The sequence below is a fragment of the Vigna unguiculata genome, chromosome 11 (assembly GCF_037176805.1).
Source record: "Vigna unguiculata cultivar grain cowpea cultivar isolate G323 ecotype 2 chromosome 11, ASM3717680v1, whole genome shotgun sequence".
Taxonomy (NCBI): domain Eukaryota; kingdom Viridiplantae; phylum Streptophyta; class Magnoliopsida; order Fabales; family Fabaceae; genus Vigna; species Vigna unguiculata.
The window spans coordinates 3,776,440-3,800,011 of NC_140802.1; the positions used below are offsets into that span (position 1 = coordinate 3,776,440).

Sequence of the window (23,572 nt, forward strand, 5' to 3'; positions counted from 1 at the left end):
ATGACCTTTAATTTTTCAAGATAAATTCTTGTTTAATTTTTTTTTCCTTTTCATTCTTATTTAACATTTATTGTTATAACAAATTATACATGTATTATGGGACTCTTTATAATTTCTGTCGTATTCTTGTCTCATACATCGTATTCCTACGGTTTTCGTGAAAAAGAAAAATGCCACCAAAATGTTAAGAGAATAAAAGTAAAATTATATACAAATACAGTTACAACAATTTTGTTTCTTTTATATATTGGAATAGATAACTTTCTGGTCAAATTAAATACAAATTTATTAGATTATAAAGGGTTGAAAAGTTATAAAAGATTAAATCAAAACTAATTAGATTCTAAAATATTAAAAAATTTATGAATGATATCCAAATTTTGATCATTTATAGAAAAATGTATACAACATTAAAATAATAAGGATACTAAAAGTAATGGAAAATGATATTTTAACCCATTTTTTTTGACCCACTTTTTTTGACCCACTTTTAACCTACTACTTCAATCACCATTAGATCATTTATTTTGATTCTTTTTAATGATGTGATGTGATAATGTAATGGTGATTGAAGTGGTAAGTTAAAAGTAGGTAAAAAAAAATGGATTAAAGTATCATTGTCCAAAAATAATAACCTCTCATGTAGCATTTGCCTCCGGCCCTCTTCCTCTTTACTTTTAATTCTTGGAAATATGTAAATGCATAGACGTAAAAGGAATACCTCCCTCTTTTTAGTTCAGTACATCATAATCTGATAAGAACAAGAAAAAATAATTTAGTTTCTCAATTTTATCTCTTTTATAAATATATATCTTTAAAATTTGTTTTAAGGTTAAATTATACCTTTGGTCTCCATTTTCGTAATAAAATATCAATTTGATCCCTCAATTTTTTTATCTCAATTTGGTCCCTATTTTGGGAATTTTGATGCAATCAAGTCATTTCTGTTAGTAGTGTAGTAACCGTGTTAAATGGGGTAACACGTGTCAATTTATGAATTTTTTGAATTTTTTTGAATTTTTTTTTGAAATTTTTTTTAAGTTTAAAAAAACTAAAATTTTGTCACGTGTAAAGTTGACATGGTGCCACGTGACAGTGCCACATGTCACTATTATGTTAGATGTCATTTTCTCATTCTTAGTTTGGTCCCTGTATTTTAATTTTTGTCCCAATTTAGTCTCAACTTTTGTAAAAATTATACAATTTTGTCCCCTTCAAATTGAAACAAATTATATAAATGTTATACAAATATTTTTATTAAATTTGATTTTTTTATTCAAATTGATATTTTTATTATATATTTTCAACAAAACTAAGTTTATTTAAATTTGTTTCACACTCAATTTTACTTAAAATTGTTTTCAAATTTTAAATTTATTTGTTTTTTATTGTTGCATAAACTAGTTAATTTTTCTTAAATTATATAATTATTATTTTTACACCAACTAAAACATTTGTACAAAAATTATTGAATTTTACAAATTTTAAAAATATGCAATTATTTAAAATATAAATTCAAGTAAAAAACAATATTAAAGTATGATGTAATAAAATATCAATATAATTTATGAAATTTTTTGTTATTAGCATTATTTTCTATTAACAACTTTAAAACAATTTTAAATAAAGTTTAATGTAAAATATAAATTAAAATAAACTTAATTTTGTTAAAAATATTTACTTGAAATATCAATTTTGATAGAAATCTTTGTGCACATTTATATAGAAATTAAATTTTGTTTCAATTTGGAGAGGGACAAAATTGCACAATTTTTACAAAAATTGTGACTAAATTGAGACAAAAATTAAAATACTGGGACCAAATTGAGAATAGGAAAATGACACCTAACATAGATTGACACGTGACACTATCACTGCCATGTGGCACGATGTTAGCTTGACACGTGACAAATTTTTAATTTTTTAAAAAATTTTAAAAAAATAAAAAAAAATTCAAAAAATCCAGGAACTGACACGTGACACCCCATCTAATGTCGTTGCTACACCACTAATGGAAAGGACTTGATTGCATCAAATTTCTCAAAATAAGGACCAAATTGAGATAAAAAAAATTGAAGGATCAAATTGATATTTTGTTACGAAAATGGAAACTAAAGATATAATTTAACCTTGTTTTAATTGATCATCAAACTTTATTCTATCTGTAAATAGGCGCGATAAATTTCAATTTTATTTCAGTCCATCTTTCATATCACTTCTTCAAATATATAAAGTTCTATGTATAGGAACAATATTAATTTAAGATATTTTGGATATTCTCCTTGTTTATTTGTTTGGGTGAAAACGATAATTTTAACTGTAAGCAAAGTTGAATACGTACCTGATGTCAGAAGGGCTGCCAGATACAAGCTCTCAGTGAACTAGTCGTGACTTTACCATGGTTTTCCCTCAACTATTGGCTAGGTTAGTTGACATTTTATACATGTTGAATTTCAAATTTGAAGTTTATCTTGTTTTATATTTATTATAAAAGGATAAAAAAAAATGGTATTTTAGTAATCAAAATTGAAAATTAGAATGAATATCTCATGAAACTCATGGTTGTTAAATGCATTACTAGCGATGTGTTTCAAACATTGCAGCATTTAACACAATTAAGCAAGTGCCTCATGATAGGAATACAAAGAAAGATTAGATCAATATGCTTTACTTTCTCGTTATTGCTGAATTTCAGATCATTCATCACAAAGGCCGAAGAAGAACCAAACCTGGGAAGTAACTGTGTAAACAATACCCAACAGACTCTAAGCAGCCACAAGTCCTGGTTATAACCACACCACCATAGGCACCAATAGCTCTGTGTATGGCCTCTATGATTGTGGTGGTGACGCAGTTGGATACTTTTGTCAATTTTGTGTTTCCACTGCTGCAAACCAAGCCCCTCAGCTCTGCCCCAATAGGGTATCTGCTGTGGTGTGGAATGATTACTGCGTTATAAGGTACTCAAATGAGGAATTCTTTGGGAAAGCTATGACATTCCAAATATGGCATAGTCTTGGAACAAGAAACATATCCAATATAACAGAGATTCAGAAAGGTAAATATTTTGTGACAAGTTTGATCAGAAAAGCAACTAATGAAACCAACCAGTTGTACTATAAGGAAGGCTTCAATTTGAGTGCCACTGAGAGTAGGTATAGCGTGGTGCAATGCACCAGAGATCTCACAAATGAAGTGTGCAGACAGTGTTTGGAGGACATACTCGCTGAAGTTCCCAAATGTTGTGAACAAAAAGTAACATGGACGGTTTGGTCTGGAAGCTGTTTGATAAGGTATGATGATCATATGTTCTACCTTCTTGTAAACCAACCACCTTCAGCTCCCGAGCCCAATGCACAAGGTGAACCTGAATCCGTTTTTTTCATCAACAAATATTAGTCATTACTATATTAGCTTTTGTTAATGGATCTATTCCCTTCTCCCTCCTTCCACTTTTATCAGTAAATCAACCTTATATTTTCATTAATATTTTATTTTGTCACAGATAAACACCGGGGTAATAACAGATCAATAATATTGATCATTACCTTCAGTGTGGTGGGGCCAATAATTATTCTATGTTTCAGCGTATACTGCTTCTGGCACAGGAAAAGACTGAGAAAAGGTAACTATCAAGGAAAAACGGGTGGGGTTAAGGAATCTCATTTTTTCAAGCACACATGGCTTGATTTTCGCCTAGTTAAATAAGACTCTTTTTCTCAGATATGAACTCACAAAGTTCTATTTGTAGAAGGGCTTCCTCTGCCTTCATTACATAAAATTCAATCAGAGGAAATGTGGAACGCAGACCTGCCTAGGATCCCACTAATAACAATTCTACAGAGTACTGATTATTTTTCAGAAGCATCTAAATTAGGAGAAGGTGGATTCGGGCCCGTATACAAGGTTGTAAAGATTCGGAGTTTAGGACATAGATTTCTTATTTCTTTACTATCTTTCTATATACTCTTATTTGTTGCAAACTTTTATCAGGGAACTCTTCCTGATGGAAAGCAAATTGCAGTCAAAAGACTCTCCCAATTTTCTGGTCAAGGCTCGGAGGAGTTCAATAATGAAGTAATGTTTATAGCTAAATTGAGGCATCGCAACCTTGTAAGACTTTTAGCATGTTGCTCGGAGGAAAATGAGAAGATACTTGTATACGAGTATTTGCCGAATAAAAGTCTCGACTTTCACCTATTTGGTATGTTTTCACATAACTCCAGCAGCAGTGTTGTATTTTCTGTAATTGTCTTCAGCAATCTCTAGTACAAAAATAGTATTTGTTCCCAAGTAAAATGGGGAAACTACGGAACGTCGTTGTCCTGGCATGTATATAGTACTATTATATCATGCAGTTAATAATAATTTCATCATTTATCTTTATGAAGAAAATGAAAAATTCTTCTAGTATTCCCATTGCTATGGCCGAATCATAGAATTTGGCGTATTTCCTGTATTTTTGCTTCACTAACAGTTTTGTTGTTCAAATCTCTCTGTTGTTGTTATGTGGTCAGATGTTGAGAAAAGAAAACAATTCGATTGGAAACTAAGATTAAGCCTTATCAGTGGAATAGCAAAAGGTATTTTATACCTTCACGAGGATTCCCAACTGAGAGTAATTCATAGAGATCTCAAAGCCAGCAACGTTCTATTAGACCATGACATGAATCCCAAAATATTAGATTTTGGATTGGCAAGGGCATTTGAAGTAGGACAGAACCCGGCAAACACAAAACGAGTAATGGGCACTTAGTGAGTTTTACATATAACAAATATTTTTAAACTATCAGCGCATATTTCAATATTAATGAAATTCTTTTCTGTATACTCTTTGACTCGAGATATTGACAAAGCTCTATTGGTTTCCATTAGTGGATACATGGCTCCTGAATATGCTATGGAAGGACTATTTTCAGTGAAATCTGATGTTTTCAGCTTTGGAGTTCTTGTTCTAGAAATCATTTGTGGGAGAAAGAATGGTAGATTCTACCTGTCAGATGGTCAAAATCTTCTTGTATACGTAAGTCTTCACTCTAGTGTCCTCGAGAAATTATTCAACAATGCTAAGATAAGTAAGACTTGTACTAAAACTACAAATACTTGTGTAGGCTTTGAGAACATGGTATGAAGGAAAATGTTTAGAATTGATTGATCCAATGCTGAAAAAACCCTTCATAGGAAGTGAAGTAGAGAGGTGCATACAGATTGGTTTGTTGTGTGTTCAAGAAGATGCAAGAGATAGGCCAACCATGTCTGATGTTGTGGTAATGCTGGCGAGTGACACAGTGGCCATTCCAAAACCCAAGCACCCAGCCATTTCCGTTAGAAGAACGGTCTTAGAGGAAGGCCCTACATTAAGAAGTTCCGAGAATCTTTCCATTAGTTATATAACAACTTCTATTACTTTACCGAGGTAATTTCATGATTGCACAACGGAATTGTATATATCTGTTCAAAATTGACAAATAAAGTTGTATTTATAACTGATTTGAATTAAGTTACTTATTAATTTCATATTAACATTTAAGGTAGCCATACTTTTTGATTTAGAATATAGTTCAATGTCCAATATAATAATCTTCCTTTTGTTGCCTAATATAGATCATGTTCCAAGAAAAAACTGCACAGACAAAAAAGCACACAAAATGAGCCCTTATATGTCCATCTTATGCAACCAAAGTTCATAAAACAAAATTATCATCAGAAAGCCAAAATATCTAAAATTGCTTGTGTGAGAAAACCATCAGAGTCCCTGTCAAAGCCAGAACAAGCAGAACCCTGTGTTTCTCCACCAAGGAATCAAGCCTGACTTATCTATCAGTTTTCTCATTAACAGAAAGAGTTCCATTATTTATATTCCACTCTGTTAAGTTATCATCTGTTTGATAGGCAACACGCTAACATGGGTAAGGCAATGGGCAACACAACAACGAGTAAAGAGCAAAGCTGATGTGCATTCCTGAAACAGGAAAGTCACGGAAAATTTTCACAAATAAGCAAATATCCATAAATGTTCAAGTAGGAATTGGTAGCTAAATATATGTTTTTCTTTATCAGCAATAAAAAAGTATTATATATGATGGAAAACTTGGGGTATTCCAAATCTTTCCCTGTTTATTTACAAAGATAATCACAAAATACTACAAGGATCGTTAAATCAGACCATCTCATACAACTTCACTACTACCTGGAAGGGCCCTAAAACTAGTTAGTGACAAATACAGTGTGTATAACACCATTTCCTGCTTTATATTTCGTACACCCTCATAGAATTTCTTTTTTTGCTTCTTTGTGTTGCCCTCCAATGCTTCAGGTTTATTTCTCTTGCTTGTATCTCTGATTTGCATGTGTTGTTCTTGTTCTCTTGTGTATTCATATTTGAACCTGCTATGGTTAGTTAAGATTTTCTCCCTTCTAAATTTCTCCTGATCCTATCCCGTATCTTATTTATAGTCCCAAATTCTCCCCAGCATTCTAACTTTTGTAAATTCCCATTATAGATACCTCTCCAAACAAATCTAAACCCCAATTCCTTCATTCAACTATTGCAGTTGTTCTCCACACCATCTGTTTATATGGACTGAGTACTATCATCCCCAGTTACATTTTAACATAATTTTGTATTTTTTCATTTCATCGTGGGACTTACTAACAACAAATTAGAAGAGATTAGTGCAGTATTGGAAAAATTTACCTGATTCTTCTTACAGGTTCTAAAAAGCCAATTTTCCTTCTTTGACTTACACAGAGATGAGAAGATGGTGTGCCCAACCTGTTAGAAGTAGTTAATAATCTTTCTTGTTCCTTAATTGTTCTGCATAGGCCTCTTACGAATCAGTCCAAGGATATCAGTTAGCACTTCCCCATCGCCTACCTAACAGCTAAAATGTTCATGTCTACTTGACAAGCTTTGAAAGTAAGTTATCACATCCTTTGCAACCTCAAGGTTAATCACAACAACCCTTTAAATCAGAAAATATTAAGAGCGAGTATATTTGTTTCCAAATATTGAAAAGAAAGAATTGTTTGATAAGAACAAATAAGCTCGAACTCACAGGATTTGCCAAAATAACCCATTAAAAAATTATTTACAAAACAAACAAGGCAAATTTACTCACATCAAATAATGCTCTCAAGACATGCTTATCTCCCAACTTTCAGGCGCAAAAAACCCCTATCATACATTCCGTAAATATCACCATATCTCTCCCACGCATTTTCACAAACAGGTCATGGCCGCCAGACTTGTTTGATTGAAACTCAAATAAGATTATTAATGTGTTAGTTCGTGTCAGTTTCAACAACAAAAAAAAAGGACACCCTTCTCTCTGGGCATGCACAAATGTGCAGATTTTGTGAAGAAAATGGATACCATTATGATTACCACTAAGCAAAACAACTTAGAAAAACAATAAATGCTAAGAGAACAATTTCAAAGAACCAATAGCGTACACAGACACTATAAATATACGTGATATTATATTAGTAGGTGATGATAATATAATGTTATTAAGTTCATATATAAAATAAAATTATATTTATTAAAAATAAAGTAAAATATATAAGAAGATATAAAAGAATAACTATTGATAAATAATAATAAAAAAACAGAGATAGACGATTTTATAAAAAAGTTTGTAAAAATAACGATTAATTTTCAAAAATTTAATAAATAATTATATTTTAAAGAGTAAAATTGATATTTTGAAATGTGAATACAAAATAATGAATCTCTTTATATATTGTTATAGATACTAAAGAATGAACCTGGTATTGAAGAGAACGAAGAAAACGGCTATTGGACGTGGAGAGAAGGAAATACATGCTTGAATACCAGAGAATTTACATTATCAATTAGTAAAACAAAAAATGCTTATTTGTATGATAATATTTGTTACATCTAGACTTGTATGTTGGCGCCCGTATATGAATAAAATCATGGAAAAGGTTATATATTATTAAAAAAAGTTTTACCTTCATGAAAAATAAAATTTGTTGACAAATTATGAAAATGAGTTATGTTAGCCTGAGACCGAATTGAAATTTGTTATTAGGTGTAACAAATGTACACAATTTCATACAAAACATTTTAAATATTAATTTACATTAGTAATTTTCTAACATATGGATAGAAAATATATGATAAAACTATATTAGCAAAGAATAGAAAATATATTTAAATAAAATATTTTAAATAACATAAAATTACACATGTCAATTGTCATTCTATATGAATAAACACGGACAGTATTGCGCCTGTGTATACGCATTTTTTTTAATATACATAAATTATTTTAGTAGTTGATGATATTGTAATGTTACTAAGTTAATAAATAAAATAAAATTATATTTATCAAAAATAAAATATATGAACAAAATATGAGAAAATAATTGTTGATGAATAAGAGAAAAAAGAAAGAAATAAGTAAATAGTTTTATAAAAACTTGTAAAAGTAACCGTTAATTTTTTAAAATTTAATAAATAATTACATAATAAAGGATAAAGTTGAAATTATAAAATGTGAACACACACAAAAGAGAGAATCTCTTTATATATAATTATAGAAAAAGAGAAAATCCTCTTTATATATTGTTTATATATATATATACAAAGATGAATCCGTCTCTTTAAGCTCCCACCTAAATAAACCAGTACTAAAAACAAACTCATCTGTATAACACGTTACACGAATTTGAAACGGACTTTAAATTTTCAAACCATATATAACTGATTAACTCGTACTCGTAAAGTTATACTATGCCTTTTAGCATTATTTTGTATAATAATTTACTTGATCTATTAAACAATATTCAACCAGGGAACTAAGAAAAATTGAATATTAGATTCAATTAAACTTGGTAATGTAAGTTAGCGGTACTCATTTACTTCCACAGTTTTTCTACATTCACCAAATAAAAATAGAAGTTCACAACCGTTTTTATAAAAAGAACATTTAACCCGAAATGTTATAAGAATAAATGTAAAATTATACAATATATATACATAAACATTTAAAAAATTGTATTACAACGTTTTTTGGATCAAATTAAAATAAATATTTATTAGATTCTAAAGAGTTAAAAAAAACTATAGAACAACAAATGGAATTTTATTAGATTCTGAAAAGTTAAAAAATATGTTAAATGTAAAACCAAAATTTAATCATTTATAGAAAAAAATTTAAACAAATATTGAAATTAAAAATAAGACCAATAAATGGAAGTGATTCTCTCCTGTAGCATGTGCCTCCAGCTCTCTCCATCTTTACTTTTAACTCTGATATGTCTAAATGTATAGATGGATTAAAAAGGAATACCTCCCTCTATTTACTTCAGGAAAAGATAATCAAAGCAATGATAATAATAAGAAACAAAATTTAATTCTCTAAATAAAATCTCTTTTATAAATAGATATCTTAAATATTATTTTTATTTATTTGATCATTAAACTTTATTCCATATGAAAATAGACACAATAAATTTAAATTTTATTTCAGTCCATTTTTTAACTTTATCACTTTTGCAAACAGATCAAGTTTGAGTGTTAAATGCAATTTAAATTTGGTCCATACATATATCTAATGAATTCTTAATTTGGCCATTTAATGGATCAAATTAAAACTATATATATATATATAAGGATCAAATTTAAAATATAATACATGTACGACGACCAAAGTCAAAATAAATAGCATTCTACATGTATAAAACCGATTTAATAAATTTTACGTAAAAACCCAAATTAAAAAAAATCTCAGACGTAGGAACAACATTATTTTAGAATATTATGAATCTTTTCTGTTATCACTACAATGGAAATGATACTGTTGTCTATAAGCAAAATTCCATACGTACCTGATGTCAGCAGGGTTGCCTTAATCAAACTCATATGAATTAGTCATAATTTTACAAAGACATGCCCTCAATTATAGGCTAGGTTAGTTGAAATTTTATATATGTTGAATTTAAAACTGCAACTTTATCTTTTTTTAATATTTACCGTTAAAAATGGTATTTTATTTAGCAGTCAAAATTGACAAATGAGAATGAATAACACATGAAACTCTTTGTTGTGAAATGCATTACTTGCTACATGTTTCAGCAATTGTAGCAAATAACATAATTACGCAAGTACTTCATGATAGGAATGCAGACAATTTGTTTTACTTTCTTGTTACTGCTGAATTTCAGGTCATTCATTACAAAGGCTGAAGAACAGACATACCTGGGAAGTAGCTGCAATAACACCACCCAACAAACTCTCAGCACTGCATACCAAACCAACCTTGATAGCATCCTGACCTGGATGTCCTCAGATTCAGCCACAAGCAATGGTTACAACATCACCACCATAGGCACCAACAATAGCTCTGTGTACGGCCTCTATTATTGTGGGGGTGGCTTGGCTGGATATTTTTGTCGAGTTTGTATTTCCACTGCTGCCAGAGAAGCCCCTCAGCTCTGCTCCAATAGAGTGTCTGCTGTGGTGTGGAATGATTACTGCCTTATAAGGTACTCAAATGAGAACTTCTTTGGGAAAGCTATGGCATATCCAACATGGCATATTCTTGGAACAAGAAACATATCGAACATAACAGAGATTCAGATAGGTGAGGATTTTTTGAGAAGTTTGATCAGAAAAGCAACTAATGGAACCAACCAGTTGTACTATAAGGATGGATTCAATTTGAGTGCCACTGAGAGTAGGTATGCCGTGGTGCAATGCTCTAGAGATCTCACAAATGAAGTGTGCAGACAATGTTTGGAGGACATACTAGCTGAACTTCCTAAATGTTGTGAACAAAAACTGGCATGGAATATTTGGTCTGGAAGTTGTTTGATTAGGTATGATGATTATATGTTCTACCTTCTTAACACCCAACCACCTTCAGCTCCTGCTCCCAATGTACAAGGTGAATCTGAATCCATATTCTTATCAAAAAGTATTAGTTTTTGTTAATGGAAGGATTCAAACCAATGGCATATCCCTTCCTCTGTCCCGTCCTCTTTTATCACCAAATCAATCTTATATTCTCATTCATCTTTTATATTGTCGCAGATAAACAAGGGAATGATAAGAGGTCAAAAATATTGCTCATTACCTTCAGTGTGACTGGGCCAATAATTGTACTATGTTTCAGCGTATATTGCTTCTGGCACAGGAAAAGAGTGAGAAAAGGTAATTATCAAAAAAAGTGACGGTTGGCGTTAGAGAATGTACACATTCCTTGATTTTCTCCTAGTCAAATAAAACTAGTTTGCTCAGATATGAGCTCACAACCTTCTTTTTGTAGAACGGCTTCCTCTACCTTCATTTCACAAAATTCAACCAGAGGAAATGTGGAACACTGACCTGCCCAGAATCCCATTAATCACAATTCTAGAGAGTACTGATAACTTTTCAGAAGCATCTAAATTAGGGGAAGGTGGATTCGGCTCCGTTTACAAGGTTTTGATGATTCAGAGTTTCAGATATAGATTCCTTATTTTTACCAACTTTTTATATGGTTTTATTTATTGCAAATTTTTATCAGGGAACTCTGCCTGATGGAACGCAAATTGCAGTAAAAAGACTATCAAAATTTTCTGGTCAAGGCTCGGAGGAGTTCAAAAATGAAGTAACGTTTATAGCTAAATTGAGGCATCGTAACCTTGTAAGACTTTTGGCATGTTGCTCGGAGGGTTATGAAAAGATACTCATATATGAGTATTTGCCGAATAAAAGTCTCGACTTTCACCTATTTGGTATGTCTTCATATAACCCCAGTAGCAGTGTTGCTTTCACTGCAATTTGTTGTTCAGCATTCAACAATACAAACATAGAATTGGTTCCCAAGAAAAGTGGGAAAACTAAGAGCATGAGAACACGATCATAGTAGCTAAAACAACCATACCATGTTTTCCTTTCTTTAAAATACACATTACACTAAATTCAGTTATATCATGTTATAACTCATCTTTAAGAAGAAATGATAGATTGTTTTGGTTTTTTCCCGTCCTGTGGCTAAATCATAGCATTTGGTCTATTTTCTACTTTTCTGCTTCCCTCACTGTTTTGTTGTTCAAATCTCTATGATGTTATTGTGCTTTCAGATGTTGAGAGAAAAAAACAATTTGATTGGAAACTTAGATTAAGCATTATCAATGGAATAGCAAGAGGTATGTTATACCTTCATGAGGACTCTCAACTGAGAGTAATTCATAGAGATCTCAAAGCCAGCAACGTTCTATTAGACCATGACATGAATCCCAAAATATCAGATTTTGGATTGGCAAGAGCATTTGAAGTGGGACAGAACCAAGCAAATACAAAACGAGTAATGGGCACTTAGTGAGTTTTACTTATAGCAAATACTTTGAAAGCAATAAGATTTATCAATGCATATTTTAGTATTTAATTATATTAAAATCAAATTCTTTGCTATATGTTTCCTGACACGAGATACTAACAAAGCTGTACTGATTTCCATTAGTGGATACATGGCTCCTGAATATGCTATGGAAGGGCTATTTTCCATGAAATCTGATGTTTTCAGCTTTGGAGTTCTTGTTCTAGAAATCATTTGTGGGAGAAAGAATGGTGAATTCTACCTGTCAGATGGTCAAAGTCTCCTTGTATACGTAAGTATCGACTCTAGTGTGGTATAGAAATTATTTAACAGTGTTAAGAGAACTAAGGCTTAAGGTTATTAAAAAACTACAAATACTTGTGTAGGCTTGGAGAATATGGTATGAAGGAAAATGTTTGGAATTGATGGATCCAATGCTGGAAAAATCCTTCAAAGGCAGTGAAGTAGGGAGGTGCATACAGATTGGTTTGTTGTGTGTTCAAGAAGATGCAAATGATAGACCAACCATGTCCGATGTTGTTGTCATGCTGGCGAGTGACACAGTGGCCATTCCAAAACCCAAATATCCAGCATTTTCAGTTGGAAGAATGGCCTCAAAGAAAGTCTCTACATCAAGAACTTCCGAGAATCTTTCCATTCATGATATAACAACCTCCATCACTTTACCTAGGTAATTTCATGATTGCACAATGGATTTGAATATATCACTTCAAAAGTGACAAATAAAGTTGTATTTATAATTGATTTAAATCAAATTATTTTTTAACTTATCCTCTCATGTTAACATTGAATGTACCCATACTTTTTACTTTAGAATATAGTTCAATCTCCAATATAAATATCTTGCTTTTGTTGCATTAGAATATAGATCAATTTCCAAGAAAAAACTACACAGACAAAAACCCACATGCATCCAAAGTTCATAAACCCTGCAAAGCAAGATACCTGAAATTGCTTGGGTGAGAAAACCATCTCCATTAACCCTGCAAGTCCTTGTCAAAGCCAGAACGAGAAGCACCCTGTGTTTCTCCAACAAGGAATCAAGCCTGACTGAGCCATCAGTCTTCTTCTTAACTGAAATGGTTCCATATCTTCCACTCCGTTAAGTCATCATCAGGAACCTGAATGATAGGCAACACGCTAACATGAGAGAGGCAATTGGCCACACAACTAACACAGCTGATGTATATTCCCAAAGCAGTAAAGTCTGAGAAAAATTTCATAAAGAAGCAAATACCCATAAAAGGTCAAGAGGGAATTGGTAGCCAAATCTACGTATGAGCCAAAAAGTTCATGTCTACACGGCAAGCTTTTGAAAGTAAGTTATCACGTCGTTTGGCAACCTCAAGGCTAATCACATCAACCCTTTTCTAATCAGAAGACATTAAGAGCTACTATATTTGTTCCCCGAAATTTAAAAGAAAAAAAGGTTTGACAAGAACAAATAGCCTCAAACACACAGATCTTGCCACCATAACCCATTAAGAAACTATTTTCAACACCAACTAGGTAAGTTTGCTCTCGAGACTTACCCCCAATTTTCCAGCACAAAAAAGATCACCAAAACTCTCTCAGGCATTTTCGCAAACAGTTCATAGCCACCGCAACTTAAACTTGTTTGTGTCAGTTTAACAACCAAATATAAAGACTCCCCCTCAGATTCCTTTGCTACGAAGATGGTTACCAATATCATTACAACTAAGAAAGACAACTTTAGAAAAACAATAAATGCTAAGGACACAAAACTTTAACCAAAAACATGCATAGATACCTGAGAATTTTTCAGAAAATGTTAAGAATTTAATAATGAATTTTCAGCAGTGATTTTGTGTTTTTTAATAGATACGAAGAAAGGGTGTAAATATCATAAATGCATTGTTTGAAAATATACTAAAACAATTTGAAAATCATATGAGAAAAATTGTAGGAAAATAAAGCTTGTTAACAAGTAAGAGCAATTTGAAACGCTAAAATTAAATATTTTCCCAATTATTTATAGAAAAAATTAACTTTCCGCATTTTTAACATTATACTATTTTATTTTAAAAAGTTAAAATTTAATATTTGCATTAATTTTAATTTTTTATATTTCTTTAAATATATATATATATATATATATATATATATATATATATATATATATATATATTACTTTTATATTTAAGGTTTAAATATACATTTATTCTCTATTTTCGATGTATTTGTTTAATTTGGTCTTCATTTTCGTTTTGCATTCAATTAAGTTCTCATTTCCTCAAATTTTGGTCAATTTGGTCCTTTTCACTAATGGTCTTTAAATAATTCACATTCTTGAACACTACATGTCACATCATGTTAGCTCCTAGTTTTTTTATTTTTAATTTTAAAAAAATTGTCCACGTGTCAAGTTACAATTATGTCACTTGTCAATGCTAGTGTCTAAGTGTCAATTTATGATTGTATTTTTTTTCTTCAATTTAATCTTGACATTCGTTATTTTTTGTTCAATTCGGTCTTTATATTCATTATTTTGTTCAATTTAATCCTAGTTTTTTCCTTTTCAAATTGAGACCAAATTTAATTTTTTATAAATATTATATATTTATTTTTAAAATTGACATTATTATTAATTATTTTTGAAATCCAATTATAAATTATTATATTTAATTATAAATTGAGTATAATTTTTAAATTCAATTATTAAATAAAATATAATTATTTAAAGTATTATTAAAATATTTTAAAAATATATATCAACGTTCGTAAAATTGACATTTAAATTTAAAGTATTTAATATTTTTATTGCATTTTAAATATTAACATCTAAAATGTTTTACATTTAAATGTTAATTTATAAATATTAGTTTACTTTTCTAAAATATTTCTAATATTTTAAATATTTTTAAATATCAATTTTAAAAGAATTATTATCTTAGAGTATAAATGTTAGAAGAAAATATTTAATAATTATATTATAATAATATTTTAAATAATTATATTCTATTTAACAATTAAATCTAAGAATTATATTTCATTTATAATTTAATTTCAAAAATAATTAATAAAAATGTAAATTTTAGAAAAAATATTAGTATAATTTCTATAAAAGATATTAAATTTAATATTAATTTGAAATTGAAAAAACCGATTCATTTTAACTAAAGTTAGGATGAAAATGAACAAAAATAATAAATTTAAGGATTAAATTGAACAAAAACAATAAATATAGGAACAAAATTGAACAAAAAAATTAGCACAATCACAAAATGACACGTGGCATTGACATTGACACGTGGCACAATTATAATTTGACACGTAGACAATTTTTTTGAAATTAATAAAACAAATTTAAAAAAATTTAAAAATTAAATAAAAGAAAAATCAGGAGCTGACATGTTGCATTAACTGTTTAAGAAGTTCAATATTTAAACAGCGTTAGTAAAAAAGACTAAATTGACCAAAATTTGACGAAAATAAGGACCTAATTAAACACAAAATGAAAATGATGACTAAATTAAATAAAAACAACAAAAATAGAGTCAAATGTATATTTAAGCCTATATTTATATGAAATTTAAAATTTGAGCAAAAATAACATTAAAAATAATACAAATCCTAAAATTTGAATAAAAATGGAAAATATTACGAGTGCAGTAAGCGCTTTTGGCCCTGATTATTTTCGTCATTCTGCCTTTGTTTTAGACCTGAGGCATATTGGGATGAGACCAAAAGGGCTTTTGGTCTCGATTGCAAAGGAACTGAAGCCATAGAGGGACTTTTTTGCTTCAGGTATATGAGAACCGAAGCCATCTTCATGCATCCAACCATCATCTTCACGCACCAACCTGCAACAGATGCACAAAACAGCAGCATCGTCGACGCGCAGTCCACCATGGAGTCACTGTTCACGCACCTAAAAATGCAGCAACAACACCTTCATCGCGACGCACCTGCGGCAGCACACCACCATGCCGCTCATCACCGCACTACCATGCTTCACTACACCTGTCACGACGCACCTCACCATGACAGCCACCGCATCAGAACCAGCAGCCACCACTACCTTCACCATGCGTGAAACAGCAACATTCAACACACCTTGACAATCACCGCGAGCCTCCACGCATGAGCCAGAAATAGATCTGCAACAACGAAACACCATGGACCTCGCCTAAACCATGGCATCGGAGAATGCAACTACAGTCACGGCTGAAGCAACCAGTCATGGCAGCGGGAGCACCTGCACACGCGAACCTACATTTGCACCACGCTCACGAAGAGGAGAAAAATTTGGGTTGGCGTAGAGAAGATGAACAGGTGCAGGGTTTGCAAATTTGGAACCCTAAATAAGGTCTATGGTCTCGGTTCCATTAATAACCGAGGCATAAAGTCGTATAGGCCTCGGTCCTATTCCATCCAAGGCCAAAGCCTCTGTTGTCAGTGGCAATTTTGAAATTTTGGGAAACACTGACGAGTTATAGGCCTCGGTTGAGTGATAACCGAAGCATAAAAGGTCTTATAGGCTTCTGTTGGATGGGGACCCGAGGCAAAAAAGTTCAAAAAATTTTAAAAATGCCACCGCGTCTTTATAAGCTTCGGTTACGCAGTAATCGAAGCTTATAAGGCGAGTTAAAAACACGATTCTACACTAGTGTATGTATTATTTATACTGAGAGAATTCATTTTGTTTGTATACATATTGTTTTTCAAATAGTTATTTTAAATTTAAATAGTTATATTTTTATTTTTATCTTTTAATGAAAGTTATTTAAATTTAATTCTTTTATAAATTAATTTTTTTTTTGTTTTTAATAACTGCTTTTTAAAATTTAAATAATTATTTAAAATTTAAAATATCTAAATTATTTATTTTTATGGTTATATTTAATAAAAAATATTTTATAGATTAATAAACTTGTATCAAAAAATCAATTTCATGTTGCTAATGAACGAACACAAAAAAAAACTAAAAACAGAAGAAATATGTTTTTTTTTCATGAATAATCTAATTATATTAAATATTTTATTTATTTTATTATTAATTATAAAATAAATTATTTCAATTTAATTCAATTTTGTAATACTTATTTATAAATTATTATTTAAAAATATAGCTCAAAATTAATCTTATGGGTCATATCTATTATAATTTCTTACGCTCAAATTAGACAAGCCAACGAGAGGAGAAAAGAAAAACAACTTCCTGTAGATTAAAATTAATGTATATATGAATTAAATTTATTTTTTTAAGAATTCATATTGAAGTTTTTACTTTATATATACAGTACTAATTACACATGTACGTGTCCCATTTTAATAATAATAGTAAAATAAAATATTTTAAAATTAATATTAAAAAAAGATAATCCAAAACATAAAATATATCAATTCACTCATCCAAAATATATAACTATAATAATATTACATTTATATATCCTATTTCCCTATACCTTTACTTCAAACCTAGATTAGATTTAGAATATTCTTAGACCAACTTTGACTTTATTTGAAATGTCTACAAATTAACAGTGTTATCACTGAGGTGCCATTGTTGACTATCTAGTGTGAATGAGAGTATATAAAATTCACTTCCACCATTAATATTGAAGCTTAAGAACTTCTATCTTAGGACTTGTGAGTTAATTCAGTGTGGTGGATATGATGGAATATTTTAGAGAATACATACACCATTATTTATCTATGATAAATTATTGAATTTTATAATTTTAATATTTTTATTTTTTGTTCTTAAAAAAATAATTCTGGAAGGTGAAATCAAATAATTTAGACTGGTTAAAAAAAATTCACAACACCCTTACTTCCACAGTTTTTTTACAGTCACCAAACAATAATAGAAGTTCCCAACAGTTAAATAAAAAGAAAATTTCTGACAAAATGTTATGAGGATAAATCTAAAATTATACAACATATTTATATACCGAAAACATTTAAAGAAAAACACTGTATTATAACGTTTTTGGATCAAATTAAATAAATAAATATATTAGAAGCTAGAGAGTTAAAAAATTATAGGACAATAAATTGAAATTTCTTACATTCTGAAAAGTTAAAAAAAATATTAAAGATAAAAGCAAAATTCGATCATTCATAGAGAAACCTTAAAATAATATTGACAGAAAAAAAAAATTGGAAGTCATCCTCTACATTTTTTTTTTATATATTGAATATTCAAAATTTTTACACTTTTAAATTGACTTTAGAGCTTTAAATTTTTTGTTAGATAAATAACAATTGTTACTTCCTTATCCAATAAAAAATTTACACGACAGATACCTAATTAAAAAATATAAAATTTTGAATATCCAATAAAAAAAATAATAGAAGTTACCTAAATTTATTATGTTCTTAGAAACTTAACTAAACATAAATTTTACATGAAAATCAAATTAAGAATTTCTCAGACATCCAGGAACAACATTATTTTGCATATTCTCTTCTTTGTCGTTCAGATGAAAATGGTATAGTTATCTATAGGAAAAATTGAACATGTACCTGAAGTCAGAATGGCTGCTAGATACAAACTCATATGGACTAGTCAGAATTTTACCAGTGCTTGCGCTCAATTATTGGCTAGGATAGTTCAAATTTTATACGTGTTGAATTTCAGATTTAAAGTTTTTCTCATTCAATACCTACTGTTGAAGAACAGTTAATGGTATTTTAGCAGTAAAAGTTGACAATTGAGAATGAATAACACATGAAACTCTTATGCATTACTTGCTATATGTTTCAATAATTGTAGAAAATAACATAATTAAGAAGGTAGTTCATGATAGAAATGCAAACACTATGCTTTACTTTCATGTTGCTGCTGAATTTCAGATCATTCATTACAAAGGCTGAGGAAGAGGTATACCTGGGAAGTAACTGCCATAACACCACCCAACAAACACTCAGCAGTGAATACCAAAGCAACCTTGATAAAATCCTGGCCTGGATGCCCTCTGATGCAGCCACAAGCAGTGGTTATAACCTCACAACCATAGGCACCAACAATAGCTCTGTGTATGGCCTCTATGATTGTGGGGGTGGCTTGGCTGGATACTTTTGTCAATTTTGTATTGCCACTGCTGCAAGAGAAGCCCCTCAGCTCTGCTCCAATAAGGAGTCTGCTGTGGTGTGGAATGATTACTGCGTTATAAGGTACTCAAATGAAAACTTCTTTGGGAAAGCTATGACATACCCAACATGGCATACTATTGGAACAAAAAACATATCCAACACGTCAGAGATTCAGACAGGTGAGGATTTTGTGAGAAGTATGATCAGAAAAGCAACTAATGAAACTAACCTGTTGTACTGTAAGGATGGCTTCAATTTGAGTGCCACTGAGAGTAGGTATGGCGTGGTGCAATGCACCAGAGATCTCACAAATGAAGGGTGCAGACAGTGTTTGGAGGACATACTAGCGAAAGTTCCCACATGTTGTGAACAAAAAATAGCATGGTTTATTTGGTCTGGAAGTTGTTTGATAAGGTATGATGATCATATGTTCTACCTTCTTAACACCGAACCACCTTCAGCTCCGGCGCCCAATACACAAGGTGAATCTGAATCCATTTTATATTTATGAACAAATATTAGTTGTTAATATATTAGTTTTTGTTAGTGGAAGGATTCAAACCAACGGGATATTCCTTCCTCTTTTATCACCAAATCAACCTTGTATTCTCATTCATCTTTTACATTGTCGCAGAGAAACAAGGGGGTGATAACAGATCAAAAATATTGATCATTAGCTTCAGTGTGATTGGGCCAATAATTGTACTATGTTTCAGCGTATATTGCTTTTGGCACAGGAAAAGAATGAGAAAAGGTATATCAAGAAAAAATGACGGGTGGAGTTAGAGAGAGTAACTTCTCCAAGCACACATTCCTTGATTTTCTTATAGTCAGATAAAACTAGTTTGCTCAGATATGAACTCACAAACGTCTCTTTGTAGAACGGCTTCCTCTACCTTTATTTCCCAAAATTCAACCAGAAGAAATAGGGAACACGGACCTGCCTAGAATCCCATTAATCACAATTCAGAAGAGTACTGATAACTTTTCAGAAGAATCTAAATTAGGGGAAGGTGGATTCGGCTCCGTTTACAAGGTTTTTGATGATTTGGATTTTCAGATATAGATTTCTTATTTTTACCAACTTTATATGTGCTTTTATTTATTGCAAACTTTTATCAGGGAACTCTGCCTGATGGAAGGCAAATTGCAGTAAAAAGACTCTCAGAATTTTCTGGTCAAGGTTCAGAGGAATTCAATAATGAAGTAATGTTTATAGCTAAACTGAGGCATCGCAACCTCGTAAGACTTTTGGCATGTTGCTCAGAGGGGAATGAAAAGATACTTGTATATGAGTATTTGCCGAATAAAAGTCTCAACTTTCACCTATTTGGTATGTTTTCACATAACTCCAGTACCTGTGTTGCTTTTACTGCAATTTTGTTTTTCAATTCTCTACTACACTAATGGTATTGGTTCCCAAGACAAGCGCGGAAAACTATGGAGCTTTAATGTAGTTGTCTTGGCATGTATATTGTACTATTATAATTTTAAAATAAGAGCAGCAGGACGAGATCATAATATCTAAAGAAATCATGCCATGTTTTCTTCTTTCAAAGTCACATAAACTAAATTCAGTTATATCATGTAATTAATAATCATGTTATAAGTCATCTGTAAGGGGGAAATGGAAAATTCTTTTGGTATAGCATTTGATGTATTTGCTATCTTTTTGCTTCACTAACTGTTTGTTGTTTAAATATTTATGCTGTTGATGTGGCCAGATGTTGAGAAAAGAAAACAATTCGACTGGAAACTAAGATTAAGTATTATCAATGGAATAGCAAGAGGTATTTTATACCTTCATGAGGACTCACAACTCAGAGTAATTCATAGAGATCTCAAAGCTAGCAATGTTCTATTAGACCATGACATGAATCCCAAAATATCAGATTTTGGACTGGCAAGAGCATTTGAAATAGGTCAGAACCAGGCAAATACAAAACGAGTATTTGGCACTTAGTGAGTTTTACTTATACCAAATACTTTTAAAATAATAAGATTTATCAGTGCATATTTTAGTATTTAATTGTAGTAAAATGAAATTATTTTCTATATGTTACTTGACATGAGATAAATAATAAAGCTCTATTGATTCTCATTAGTGGATACATGGCTCCTGAGTATGCTATGGGAGGGCTATTTTCAGTCAAATCTGATGTCTTTAGCTTTGGAGTTCTCGTTCTAGAAATCATTTCTGGGAGAAAGAATGGTGGATTATACCTGTCAGAGGATCTAACTCTTCTTTCATATGTAAGTCTTCTTTCTTGTATGGTCAAGAAATTATTCAACAATGCTACGATAACTAAAGCTTAACAATGCTATAAAACTACAAATACTTGTGTAGGCTTGGAGAACATGGTGTGAAGGAAAATGTTTGGAATTGATGGATCCAATGCTCGAAAAATCCTTCATAAGCAGTGAAGTAGAGAGGTGCATCCAGATTGGTTTGTTGTGTGTTCAAGAAGATGCAAAAGATAGACCAACCATGTCCAATGTTGCTGTAATGATAGCCAGTGACACAGTGGCCCTTTCAAAACCCAAACACCCAGCATTTTCAGTTGGAAGATTGACCTCAGAGGAAGTCTATACATCAAGAAGTTGTAAAAATCTTTCCATTAATCATATAACATCATCTATTACTTTACCGAGGTAATTTGATGATTGCACAAAGGATTTAACTTCAAAATATATAATGTATATAATATAGTAGGACCCAAGTTCTGTGTTGTTGGAAGGATAATATATATAATAACATTAAAACTTAAATTATTAATATTTATAAAAATAAATTTTAATCATTTATTATAATATTGTAAGACCCAAGTTCTCAGTTCACCTTATCTAATTTATGATGGATCAGCGGTGGGACAAGACAAAACTAGCTGGGCTGACTCACTTTAAAAAAGAGACAAGTGCAGTTATATTTATCATTGATGTAAACAAATTCTCTATTAGTTTATCTATTAACACTAGCATTGAATGCACCCATACCTTTTACTTTAGAATACAGTTCGGTCTCCAAGATAAACATCTTTCTTTTGTTGTATTAGAATATAGATCAATTTCCAAGAAAAAATTGTACCTTGACCAAACCACACAAAATATATATGTTCACCACAACATGCAACCAAAGTTACTAAAAAATAAATTATCATCACAGACAAAATACCTGAAACTGCTGGTGTGAGAAAACCATCTTCAATAACCCTGCACGTCCCTATCAAAGCCAGAACAAGCTGGCAACGCAGGAGTGCCGAACAAAGTTGATTCACATTCCCGAAGCAGCAAAGTCTGCGAGAATTTTCATAAACAAGCAAATATCCATAAAAGTTCAAGTGGGAATTGGTAGCCATATGTACGTATGAGCTAAAATGTTCATCTCTACTCGACAAGCTTTTGAAAGTAAGCTATCACATCCTTTAGTGACCTCAAGGTTAGTCGCAATAACCCTTTTCCAATCAGAAAACACCAAGAGCAAGTATATTTGTTCCCAAAAATTGAAAAGAAAAAATTGTTTGATGAGAACAAAATAGCCTCAAACTCACAGAATTTGTCACCACAACCCTTTAAGAAAATATATACAAAACTAACTAGTCACCATAGCTCTCCTAGTCATTTTCACAAACAGTTCATAGCCACTGCAACTTAGACTTGTTTGATTGAAACTCAAATAAGATTATTAATGTGTTAAGTTTATGAGTTTCAACGACAACCAAAAAACTAGACTCCTGTTTTCCCTGGGCATGCTCAAACGTGCAGATTCCTTTGTGAAGAGAATGCATACCATCATCATTACAACTAAGCAAAACAACTTTAGAGAATTTTAAAGAAAAAAAAAAAAGAGACAATACATCCATAAAAACCTGATGAGAATTTTTTGGAAAATGCTTGGAATTTAAAAATGATTTTTCAGCCGGGATTTAGTGTTTTTTTTTATAGATATGAAATGCATTATTTAAAAATATATTAAAAAATTATACCGCTTTAAATATATAAGAAACATTGCAGGAAACTAAGGATTGTTAGCAAATAAGTTTTATATGACACGTTAAAATGACATGTTTTCCTAATTATTTATGGCAAAATTTAGACATTTATTTAAATAAATAAATTTTAATTAATTATTCATATAAGTTTTAATTTTAAATATTTAT

The 23,572-nt window shown here is 30.8% G+C and overlaps 3 protein-coding genes and 2 long non-coding RNA genes across 9 annotated transcripts; 3 read left to right on the plus strand and 2 right to left on the minus strand.

The window, feature by feature from the left end:
- The first annotated feature begins 1,718 nt into the window (after window positions 1-1,718).
- Window positions 1,719-5,904, plus strand: LOC146880864 (cysteine-rich receptor-like protein kinase 10). 3 transcript variants are annotated; one of them, XM_085668770.1, is made up of 7 exons: window positions 1,719-3,361; window positions 3,506-3,625; window positions 3,752-3,906; window positions 3,994-4,204; window positions 4,518-4,755; window positions 4,876-5,023; window positions 5,112-5,904. In XM_085668770.1, the coding sequence occupies exons 1-7, from the start codon at window positions 2,992-2,994 to the stop codon at window positions 5,418-5,420; spliced, it is 1,551 nt and encodes a 516-aa protein (XP_085524896.1). In that variant the 5' UTR covers window positions 1,719-2,991; the 3' UTR covers window positions 5,421-5,904. The 3 variants fall into 3 exon arrangements, with proteins under 3 accessions (XP_085524896.1, XP_085524893.1, XP_085524894.1); XM_085668767.1 differs by having other exon boundaries at window positions 2,782-3,361; window positions 3,752-4,204; XM_085668768.1 differs by having other exon boundaries at window positions 2,782-3,361; window positions 3,755-4,204.
- A 124-nt stretch (window positions 5,905-6,028) lies between these two features.
- Window positions 6,029-14,118, minus strand: LOC114169257 (uncharacterized). The gene is made up of 3 exons (XR_014986414.1): window positions 13,591-14,118; window positions 13,299-13,474; window positions 6,029-13,019 (listed from the first exon to the last, which is right to left on the minus strand). It is a non-coding gene; the product is annotated as an uncharacterized LOC114169257 (long non-coding RNA).
- LOC114169256 (cysteine-rich receptor-like protein kinase 10) lies at window positions 10,142-13,123 on the plus strand. Of its 2 annotated transcripts, XM_028054318.2 has the most exons (7): window positions 10,142-10,916; window positions 11,063-11,182; window positions 11,298-11,452; window positions 11,538-11,748; window positions 12,097-12,334; window positions 12,477-12,624; window positions 12,719-13,123. In XM_028054318.2, exons 1-7 carry the CDS (start codon window positions 10,142-10,144, stop codon window positions 13,025-13,027), a joined length of 1,956 nt encoding a protein of 651 aa, XP_027910119.2. In that variant the 3' UTR covers window positions 13,028-13,123. The 2 variants fall into 2 exon arrangements, with proteins under 2 accessions (XP_027910119.2, XP_085524902.1); XM_085668776.1 differs by lacking the exon at window positions 11,063-11,182 and having other exon boundaries at window positions 10,142-10,946.
- A 4,926-nt stretch (window positions 14,119-19,044) lies between the features above and the next one.
- On the minus strand, window positions 19,045-23,322 carry LOC146880865 (uncharacterized). Its single transcript, XR_014986217.1, has 3 exons — window positions 22,588-23,322; window positions 19,645-19,903; window positions 19,045-19,549 (listed from the first exon to the last, which is right to left on the minus strand). It is a non-coding gene; the product is annotated as an uncharacterized LOC146880865 (long non-coding RNA).
- On the plus strand, window positions 19,123-22,071 carry LOC146880866 (cysteine-rich receptor-like protein kinase 10). 2 transcript variants are annotated; one of them, XM_085668508.1, is made up of 7 exons: window positions 19,123-19,897; window positions 20,050-20,196; window positions 20,297-20,451; window positions 20,538-20,748; window positions 21,140-21,377; window positions 21,521-21,668; window positions 21,763-22,071. In XM_085668508.1, exons 1-7 carry the CDS (start codon window positions 19,123-19,125, stop codon window positions 22,069-22,071), a joined length of 1,983 nt encoding a protein of 660 aa, XP_085524634.1. The 2 variants fall into 2 exon arrangements, with proteins under 2 accessions (XP_085524634.1, XP_027910123.2); XM_028054322.2 differs by having other exon boundaries at window positions 20,050-20,169.
- Window positions 23,323-23,572: the final 250 nt, after the last annotated feature.

Coding starts and splice junctions, on each gene's coding strand:
- LOC114169256 (XM_028054318.2), top strand. CDS start 10,142: ATGATAGGAATGCAGACAATTTGTTTTACTTTCTTGTTACTGCTGAAT. Junction 11,183..11,297: donor CAGGAAAAGAGTGAGAAAAG/GTAATTATCAAA, acceptor TTCTTTTTGTAG/AACGGCTTCCTCTACCTTCA. Junction 11,749..12,096: donor TCTCGACTTTCACCTATTTG/GTATGTCTTCAT, acceptor TTGTGCTTTCAG/ATGTTGAGAGAAAAAAACAA.
- LOC146880864 (XM_085668767.1), top strand. CDS start 2,992: ATGACATTCCAAATATGGCATAGTCTTGGAACAAGAAACATATCCAAT. Junction 3,362..3,505: donor TCCCGAGCCCAATGCACAAG/GTGAACCTGAAT, acceptor ATTTTGTCACAG/ATAAACACCGGGGTAATAAC. Junction 4,756..4,875: donor AAACGAGTAATGGGCACTTA/GTGAGTTTTACA, acceptor GGTTTCCATTAG/TGGATACATGGCTCCTGAAT.
- LOC146880866 (XM_085668508.1), top strand. CDS start 19,123: ATGATAGAAATGCAAACACTATGCTTTACTTTCATGTTGCTGCTGAAT. Junction 20,749..21,139: donor TCTCAACTTTCACCTATTTG/GTATGTTTTCAC, acceptor TGATGTGGCCAG/ATGTTGAGAAAAGAAAACAA. Junction 21,669..21,762: donor ATCTAACTCTTCTTTCATAT/GTAAGTCTTCTT, acceptor ATACTTGTGTAG/GCTTGGAGAACATGGTGTGA.